Source organism: Acipenser ruthenus, chromosome 42 (genome assembly GCF_902713425.1).
Source record: "Acipenser ruthenus chromosome 42, fAciRut3.2 maternal haplotype, whole genome shotgun sequence".
Classification (NCBI taxonomy): domain Eukaryota; kingdom Metazoa; phylum Chordata; class Actinopteri; order Acipenseriformes; family Acipenseridae; genus Acipenser; species Acipenser ruthenus.
This window is the reverse complement of record NC_081230.1, coordinates 376,248-386,158: the sequence shown is the minus strand read 5'-3', so window position 1 is coordinate 386,158 and position 9,911 is coordinate 376,248. Positions and strand designations below refer to the sequence as shown.

General features: G+C 41.0%; 1 protein-coding gene across 3 annotated transcripts; it reads left to right on the top strand.

The window, feature by feature from the left end:
- The first annotated feature begins 2,582 nt into the window (after nucleotides 1-2,582).
- On the top strand, nucleotides 2,583-9,465 carry LOC131709267 (zinc finger protein 23-like). Of its 3 annotated transcripts, none has more exons than XM_059011646.1 (3): nucleotides 2,583-2,726; nucleotides 6,357-6,677; nucleotides 7,515-9,465. In XM_059011646.1, exons 1-3 carry the CDS (start codon nucleotides 2,642-2,644, stop codon nucleotides 8,582-8,584), a joined length of 1,476 nt encoding a protein of 491 aa, XP_058867629.1. In that variant the 5' UTR covers nucleotides 2,583-2,641; the 3' UTR covers nucleotides 8,585-9,465. The 3 variants fall into 3 exon arrangements, with proteins under 3 accessions (XP_058867629.1, XP_058867627.1, XP_058867628.1); XM_059011644.1 differs by lacking the exon at nucleotides 2,583-2,726 and adding an exon at nucleotides 3,823-4,188 and having other exon boundaries at nucleotides 6,342-6,677; XM_059011645.1 differs by lacking the exon at nucleotides 2,583-2,726 and adding an exon at nucleotides 3,830-4,188.
- The last annotated feature ends 446 nt before the right edge of the window (nucleotides 9,466-9,911 follow it).

The following is a 9,911-nucleotide window of genomic DNA, read 5'->3' as shown; positions in this document are numbered from 1 at the left end:
ATGTTCTGAGGTGTCTTATTGTGATTAAAAAGCGTCCCATTCCACAAGAAAACCTGAGAGGCGTTAGAAAACTAAAGCTCTTTGAATGAAATGCTTTATATTATACGAATAACTACCCAGTGGAGTGACAGAGCAGGCTAATAAACTAAATGTATTCAATGAATAATGAAATCAGATATTATTAATGTCTTAGCAGACACCCTTATCCAGGGCAACTTACAGTTGTTACAAGATATCACATTATTTTTACATACACTTACCAATTTATACAGTTGGGTTTTTACTGAAGCAATCTAGGTAAAGCACCTTGTTCATGGGTACAGCAGCAGTGTCCCCCCACCTGGGATTGAACCCACGACCCTCTGGTCAAGAGTCCAGAGTCCTAACCACTACTCCACACTGCTGCCCAGATAATGTATGTCAGAGAAACTCATAAATCATTTCAATTACCTGAAAGGATGAAAAAACTAAAGGTCTGATTTCTTCAGTTACATGTTTTCATTGTAAAAAGTCACTCTCTTTTGTTTTGTTTTCTTATTATAAAGGCATCACAGAAACCTTGTTCATACCTAATACTGAATGAAAGCAGTGAAGCAGCACAGTAGATCTGCACGCTGGGTAGAAGGGCATCACTGGTATGCAGAGCAGAGAAAGATCAGCAAAAGCAACAGGACCAGCTTGCATTGTAGGTATTTCAAATGATAATTATTCACTGTATTGAAGAAGACTGGCCCCTCCCCTTGCCCAGAGCAGCCATTTTAAATGCAGTTATCTGTTTGAGACAGCGCCATGGCAACAGACATCGTGCTGTTCATGTTCAGCACTGACATAACGCTGACATCATAAAGGAAAGTGATGTCATAATGTCTCTGCCAGTGAATTTTAATTTGAATCTTCATTGCAGAGATTTACTCCTGAGAGGTAAGTTCACAGAGTTTCTGTTCACTATTTATTTATTTATTTATTTATTTATTTATTTATTTATTTATAGAGATTCAAGTAAGACCAATATACATGCATTGTAATTGAAATGTGTAACACACACACACACACACACACACACACACACACATATATATATATATATATATATATATATATATATATTTGAAGAAGTGCTAACTATCTTTAAAATCCATTCTCTCATCTCTTCTTAGCTTTACCAAATTCCACTAGAGCAGAAATGTCTTCATCTAGACAATGTGGGGAAACTATTAAAAAAAAAGCCAACAAGATGCTCGGATATATTGTGAGAAGTGTTGAATTTAAATCAAGGGAAGTAATGTTAAAACTTTACAATGCATTAGTAAGACCTCACCTAGAATATTGTGTTCAGTTCTGGTCACCTCGTTACAAAAAGGATATTGCTGCTCTAGAAAGAGTGCAAAGAAGAGCGACCAGAATTATCCCAGGTTTAAAAAGCCTGTCGTATGCAGACAGGCTCAAAGAATTGAATCTATTCAGTCTTGAACAAAGAAGACTACGCGGCGATCTGATTCAAACATTCAAAATCCTAAAAGGTATAGACAATGTCGACCCAGTGGACTACTTTGACCTGAAAAAAGAAACAAGGACCAGGGGTCACAAATGGAGATTTGATAAAGGGGCATTCAGAACAGAAAATAGGAGGCACTTTTTTACACAGAGAATTGTGAGGGTCTGGAACCAACTCCCCATTAATGTTGTTGAAGCCGACACCCTGGGATCCTTCAAGAAGCTGCTTGATGAGATTCTGGGATCAATAAGCTACTAACAACCAAACGACCAAGATGGGCTGACTGGCCTCCTCTCGTTTGTAAACTTTCTTATGTTCTTATGTTCTAACTTAGCTCTCGCTATTTCTTATCCAATGCTGCCATCGTGTGGCCATTTGGTTGAACTGTTATTTCTAATATACATAACTTTTTTTTTATCTGAACACACAACACAGCTCTCAGTGATAAGCGGTTGCTGGTGCCCTCTGCTGTTTACAATGGGTAGTACAGGTAATGAAATTCAGCAAAGACATTATTACTGTTATTATTATTTATTTCTTAGCAGACATCCAGGTCGATTTACAATTGTTAAAATATCACATTACAGAATATCATAATACAGATAAGAGCAGTTATGAAAGTACAATAAAATCAATTCAAGTAAGAGCAAAATAAAGCACACAGTAAATTATAAGAACGAATTCGACTAGGAGCAGCTAAACCTGATCGTAACTGATAGGAACACGTAGTAAGCATGATAAATGCATGAGAACGATTTCAAATAAGAGCAATTACAGAAAACCTTATTATTTATACACACAGTACTCTCCTGGTTATCCTGTATACATTACTTTTGCTGCATTTTGAGAATGTATCTGAAATGTCTATTTTTGCACAGAGGTTAAGGTTAATATGAGTCATTTCAAAGAGCAACTGAGCTGTGTTCAGATAAAAAAGAAAAAAATACAAGTTATTTCAACATACAGTTTTAGTAAATGGCCACACGATGGCAGCATTGGATAAGGAATAGCGAGAGCTGCGTTCTGCCCGTCTCCATGAAGTTCACTGCCTGCCTTGCCCATTGTAACACGCTCGACAGAGCCGCGCCGAATTAATGAGCTCACAGGGGGCGTGTCTCAGTGTGGAACAGCTGGATCTCATTAAATATGTTGGTTTGTTCAAAAGGAAGCCAAGCGAGGAGGTGTTTGCGTTTGTTTTGCAGATTACGACGCACAGAGCTCGTTAAAGCAGGTGAATGCACACAGGTTATTTGTTTGGGGTTAGGAGAGTTATTTTAAGGTTGGTCGTGTTCTTGTATTTCAGAGCTGGCTGCGCTTGCTGCTCCTGGCTGCTCTCTGTTTGACGTCACGTTGCTTCTCCAAACCTTTGGGAAACTTACCAACAACATCCCCTGTTTATACTCTAGTTGCATAATGAATGACTTATCCTATTTGTTTGATGTATATAGTGACACGTAATTACATTGAATTGTTTCATTTATCATAATGTATCACACATGCGGATTGCATTCATTTGCAGTCCATTATAACCTCATTGTAATGTTTACACGTCCTGTAGTTAGTTTCTGGATTCTCAGACTATACAGAGTCAGTTTGATGTCATTGTTGAACATGAACTTTATTGTAACAGTATACATTTATCAGCTGATACAATGTGAATTCATGATGAATACATTTCAAATTGTAATAATGTAATTCCGTGTCTGCAATTCATCATGCATTACATATGAACAGACGCTTATTTTAAAGGGTTACCGTGTATTTAATACAGCGTTGACAAGGCGTAAGAAGGCGTATCTGTGCAGCGCTGCGGAAATCTGCGCTGTAAGAACACTACCAATATGCTTTTTGACAACATTTACATCAGTACGAGTCAATTGCACGGAGCTGAAAGCAGCGCACTACCTGGGGCTGATCCCGTGGTTGCACGGAGCACGGTACTAAACCAGCACGCAAGTTAATCGGTGCTGTCAAAAGCATGTTGTTTGGGATGTTAACTCGCTGCGCTGTCTCTGCTTTCTGATGATGTCACATTCTCAGCAGAGACAGTCGAATCTGCCTCCATGTCGGATTCCGCGCAGTGTCCGCATCGCACCCAACACAGCGCTCACAGAGCCGACATGGAGACTCTGCGATCCAGTTTCAGAACCTCCTCGACCCGCCCTCGCTTCCATAGGGAGACCAAAGAGCCAAACATACACTGCGGATCCACCCAGCCTCGCCTTCTGCTTGGGACGCTTTCATTTCAGAACCGCACATAGAAAGGGTTGCTACTGCTTGCAAAGTCTGTGTGTGATGCATGTATTTGAATGTGGAGGCTACGATAAAAACACATGTATCTTAGTAAATACAAACCGAAGGCGGTGTTTCTGAATGCAAAGAGGTTTCCGCTAGAGCAGTCTCAAACTAAACCAGTGAAGATGGACGCGTCAGTGTCTCCGTGTCGTTGTTTCAAGACGAGCTCGCCTCCACCGTCGAGCTCGCAGTGAAAGCGGCTCTAGACAGCGTCGTGTGCGCGATTACTGAAGCTGTGGGCAGCAAATTCACTGAATTACAAGAGGACATGTCTGGAGTGAAGAGAGAGAATGAAAGTCTGAAGCTGAGATTGGAAATATCAGAGAGCGAGCTGAAAGCCGTGCGAGGGTGTATAAACGCTGCACATGCAGACATTAAACAGCCTTTCATATTTCAAGGTAAGATTGGTTTTATTGTGTGGTATTGCTCGGTCAATCCAACACCTCAAATCAACTTCTACTGGAAAGATCATGGTTCAAATCTCTCTAAAGACACGTTTTAAAGTGTTTGATTATTATAAGCGCGGTTAATAGCACAGCCCTGTCCTAATATTGGTTATATAAGGAGTCTAATAGAGGCATTGTGTTATTTTATAGATTATAAGAATGCAGTGCATCTAACCTAGTCTAATTCATATTTAAATAGGTATTCTAGAAACTAAAACTACTATATTGGTAAGTCTTAACCAGTCTGTAATTAGAGACACTTACACGGTGTCCTTCTGGTAATGTGTATAGAGTCCCGCTGAGACAGTCACAGACCATGTTGCAGAGCTTGAGAATGTAAATATCTCTGTGATGTATTTGTGAGGGTCTTTTAATAGAGCCTTTTATTAGACACAGTGTACAGACCCTGATTAACAGCAGTACTAGAAATAATAGCGCGCTCACAATGCTTTTAGCTTATTCACGCTCGCCCTGGAGAAATGTTTCTTGACATAATCAAGCATTAGTAAGAGCCAGACACTTTATATTAACGATATATTGTATTGTTGTTAAAAAAAAAAAAAAAATACCGGTATATCCTGGGGCTGCACCACAGCATCATCGCAATGTATTCAGTGCTGAGTGGGCTCCACAAATGGCGCTTGTAATTGAGTACCGAACTGCATCATGGGATTGACTGTCCTGTCCTTCTTTATATAGTCCTAGCCCAATCCCAGAAGTCCATTGGAGGAGTAATCATATACATTATATATATATATAATCAAAACACGTGCTGAATATCATTCTGAAACAAGTGAAAAAAATATGCAGCCTAACTACATAAAAAAAATGCTCGTGGAAACACGCTTTTATTGCATGGAGGTTGTACTTCTCGTATTTACCAGTCTAGTTATGATGGAGCTGTATGGGAACAGTGAAAAAAAAAAACTTTCGTCGTCTGCAATCAGAAAATCTGTGGTGAAGCCCACTCTGACTGCGTCGCTGTAATGTCCCTCGTGGTGATGTCATAGTGCTGTTATGTGCAGTCGCTGTAATGTCCCTCGTGGTGATGTCATAGTGCTGTTATGTGCAGTCGCTGTAATGTCCCTCGTGGTGATGTCGTAGTGCTGTTATGTGCAGTCGCTGTAATGTCCCTCGTGGTGATGTCGTAGTGCTGTTATGTGCAATCGCTGTAATGTCCCTCGTGGTGATGTCGTAGTGCTGTTATGTGCAATCGCTGTAATGTCCCTCGTGGTGATGTCGTAGTGCTGTTATGTGCAATCGCTGTAATGTCCCTCGTGGTGATGTTGTAGCGCTGTTATGGGCAGTCAGTGTAATGTCCCTTGCGGTGATGTCATAGTGCTGTTATGTGCAGTCGCTGTAATGTCCCTCGCGGTGATGTCGTGGTGCTATTATGTGCAGTCGCTGTAATGTCCCTCGTGGTGATGTCATAGTGCTGTTATGGGCAGTCGCTGTAATGTCCCTCGTGGTGATGTTGTAGCGCTGTTATGGGCAGTCAGTGTAATGTCCCTCGTGGTGATGTTTCCATCCCAACCATGATCACAATACAGTATGAGTTCACAGAAAGACATTCCTCAGACACTTTGCTGAGACTTGCCTCTGTTGTCCTCAGCTGTTGTGCGGTTTCCTGCTGCGAGGGAAAATGTGTTTTAATTTGGGAGTTAAAAACAGGGTAAAGTAACTGTATTAATTAAAAATAAATAAATCAAATAAGGGAAATAACTCTTCTTAGACCCGGTGACATTATGTTGACTCAGAAATGTCTTCATCTAGACAATGTGGGGAAGCTATAAAAAAGGCCAACAAGATGCTCGGATATATTGTGAAAAGTGTTGAATTTAAATCAAGGGAAGTAATGTTAAAACTTTACAATGCATTAGCAAGACCACATCTAGAATATTGTGTTCAGTTCTGGTCACCTCGTTACAAAAAGGATATTGCTGCTCTAGAAAGAGTGCAAAGAAGAGCAACCAGAATTATCCTGGGTTTAAAAGGCATGTCGTATGCAGACAGGCTAAAAGAATTGAATCTATTCAGTCATTCTGACAAGGGGCTGGCTTTGTAGAGGAGCCTAGCTAGTAAGTAAGAGTTGTAATTTTATACAGTTTTGTTTCCCACAGATCCCATAGAGAGCCACGCTATCCCTGAATCTGAAGCACAGGAGGGGCCAAAGATAGAAGCAGTTTACACACAAGAGGAGTCCTTTGAGCAGGAGTGGTGTGCAAGTCTAATACAGGTTACAGAGCTGCCATGTGTTAAAGATGAAGACGTCCCTGAACAGGAATGTGTTCCTATTAAAGAGGAATTCATAGAACAGGAATGTGTCTCCATCGCAGAGGAACTTCCTACTGAAAATAATGTCTGTACACTTGAGGAGAACAACAAGCTGGGATCCAACCTGTGTGATGATTCTCCATCTGAATGTGAACTGGGATTTGGAGGTAGTCGTACAAAACAAGCAGCATTGAGCTGCCTATTGATCCTGCAGAACCTGGTACTGAACACCAGCAGTGTGCTTGAGATTCATATTTTAAACAAGGGGAGCTGCCCAACCATTATGTCAACAAGGACATCACTGTGCTTGCTCCTGAGGCACCTGGTAGACGTGCAGCCACTGCCACGCCTCTTTAGAATGCTGTGAGATCAGCGCTGTCCAATCACGCTCCTGGAGGCCATTGCACTCCACATTGAACAGGTTCACTTCTATAAAGAGCTGCTCCTGTGCCTGGATGGAGCTTTAATTGGTTCATTTAAACAACTCAGAACAGGGTTGGAACAAAGATCATGAGTGGAAGGGCCAGCTTTGGACACCCCTGTGTTAGATCTGTGCCTTTCCCCATTCCTGGTAGACTGTTTGCAGTTGTGCTGCTCCCACAGCTTTACAGAGCTGCAGGGATCACATGTCCCATCACTGGGTGATGTCAGATCCAGTCAGGTTGCTTAGCGTCCCCAGAAGAAACATTTCAGTAGAGCATTTCTGTGGAGAGTATGCAGCAGCATCGCCACAATGAGAGTGAACCCGTATTGTATGACCCATCAGTCTTATTTTATTTCTTACACTTTATTCAAATACAATATCATGTTTAAACGCTCATCTCACTACAACTATCCCAGGGACTGTAATGTTTTCTCTCAGCAGCACATTTCACTCTTGTGTGTCTCACAGTAAGCATTGCTTTGTTATTATTGTCATGTTTATGTCATGAAGCCCTGCAGAACAGTGCATGTGGAAGAATGCTCTACAATAACCCTTGTCTCTCTTCTCTTTCTTTCTTTAGCTTCTAAAGTAGATGAAGGAGAACACGACTCCACTCCATCACCCCAGTGCAAAAACTCTTCTAGAGGCAAACCACAGTGCAAGAAACACAGAGAAACGACAGCCCAAGAAGAGTATGTGAAGACATTGAGAACTCACTCAGTTACAATCCCTTCTTTACAAGACAGACACCCACTTACTGTGGAGAGTACAGAGACGCCACATTCTGCATGTTTTAACAATTCAGAAACCCAGGGCAGCTTGAAGACCTTGCCTCATTCTATTAAAGATGGGAGGAGTTCTTGTCAATTAGACGTTCCTGAAACTCACAAGGGAAATCCCACAGGAGGGACTACATTTTCCTGGGCTGATTGTGGGAAGAATTTCAATCATATATCACTGCTTAAAAGACACCAGCGCATTCACACAGGAGAGAAACCTTCCCACATACAGTCCAGTGATAAGAGTTTCACACAGTTAGGAAATCTTCATTCACACCAGCGCATTCACACAGGAGAGAAACCTCATCACTGCACTGAGTGTGGGAAGAGATTCAGCCAGTTAGGAGACCTTAAAAGACACCATCAAATTCACACAGGGGAGAAACCTTATCACTGTGCTGTTTGTGGGAAGAGATTCAGCCAGTTAGGAGACCTTAAAAGACACCATCAAATTCACACAGGGGAGAAACCTTATCACTGTGCTGTTTGTGGTAAGAGATTCAGCCAGTCTGGTGTCCTTAAAAGACACCAGCGCATTTACACAGGAGAGAAACCTTATCACTGTGATGTTTGTGGGAAGAGATTCAGCCGGTTAGGAGACCTTAAAAGACACCAGCACATTCACACAGGAGAGAAACCTTATCACTGTGATGTTTGTGGGAAGAGATTCAGCCAGTCTGGAGACCTTAAAAGACACCAGCACATTCACGCAGGAGAGAAATCTCATCACTGCACTGAGTGTGGGAAGACATTCATTCACATAGGAAACCTTAAAAAACACAAAGTCATTCACGCAGGAGAGAAACCTCATCACTGTGCTGTTTGTGGGAAGAGATTCAGACAGTTACGAGACCTTAAAAAGACACCATAAAATTCACACCGGTGTTTAATCCTCTTCCTGCACTAAGTGTGTGTAGACGTGAAGTCAGTTGCAGACTCTTGCAGGACTCGAGAACATTCTCAGAATTGCAGACACTTGGGGACACTTAAACAACAGGAGGACATTTGACTAAATACAGAAATATTTACTGAAAACAAAATAATAAACTTGCTTGATAAACAGGGTCACCCCTAATCACAATCTGTTCAGATCAAAAGCTCACAGACTCAAATATCAACGAGTACGTCTTGTATTCATCGTCTTGTTGAGCATTCGGATTGTGTTACCTCACATTAGTAATATATTAAATAGATTGTTATTATGAATGCACGTTTCTCTTTCCTTTCTCATGCGTTGCTCAGCCTCTTGCAGTGGGTTCTGTGGAAACTTCCCCGATACCACGGTGAATCTGCGGCACCTCAAGACACAGCACAGTGTACTGCAGTTATCATGCGGACAGCTTGAAGTGTAAAGCAGTACTGTTTCCAGCAGGGGGCACCAGAGAGCTTTTAGGAATGTAATGTGCTGCATACCATTGCTTCTGAACGAGATGATTTCTGCTCAGGATGTGTTTAATACTGCCCTCTCTCTCTCTTGGGTACTCTTATTAATAAACGCAGGTTCTGTGTTTTTGATATAAATTTGTTGATTGACATCGAGACTACTAAAGCAAATAAAATCTATATTAAAAATGCTTTGCTGCCTGTATGAAATGCTGTTTTAAATGATGTTCAGTGTCTTGTCAATCAAGGATTTCATTTTAAACATCCAGTAATAAATACCGTAGACGTCCTTGTTTCTGCATTTCTTATATATACCATGACTGGAGCAGCTTTTTAAACTGCTGTCTGCTCATACAAGCGATCCATGTGCAATCAAACATATATTTTGTCATTAAGTATTCTATAGCTCTGTGGTTTATACAAATAGCTTTTACATGTTTAACTTGATGTTGCTTTGAAGCCCATTTCAGTTCATCGCTTTCCTGTAAAATGTTCTCCGCTGTTACAAGTTTGTTATAACTTTTTATTATTTATGATTTTGGAAATGCTCTCGTTAGATATTTTATGATCTGTAGTTTCAAGTCGTTATTATTTGTAGTGTTTTAGATTGCAAGGTTGTGAGATTTTAAACAGCAATCTCACACGACTGCATGGAAGTTAGAATCAGGGATGGAGGATTTATAAACTGCAGAATCAGGAATGGAAGACAGAGCAGGCATTTTCAATACTTGAAAATGGGACTTTTAGCAACAATGCCTCCATCTTTGGTTTGAAGTAGATTATGATTAGCTGCTCCACAGCTTAGTATGCAGCTC

Bases quoted from the DNA above. Each gene is read 5' to 3' on its own strand.
- LOC131709267 (XM_059011644.1), top strand. From the start codon at position 4,059: ATGTCTGGAGTGAAGAGAGAGAATGAAAGTCTGAAGCTGAGATTGGAA. The intron at 4,189-6,341 runs GTAAGATTGGTT...AATTTTATACAG, and splicing joins ACAGCCTTTCATATTTCAAG to TTTTGTTTCCCACAGATCCC. The intron at 6,678-7,514 runs GTAGTCGTACAA...TTCTTTCTTTAG, and splicing joins ATGTGAACTGGGATTTGGAG to CTTCTAAAGTAGATGAAGGA.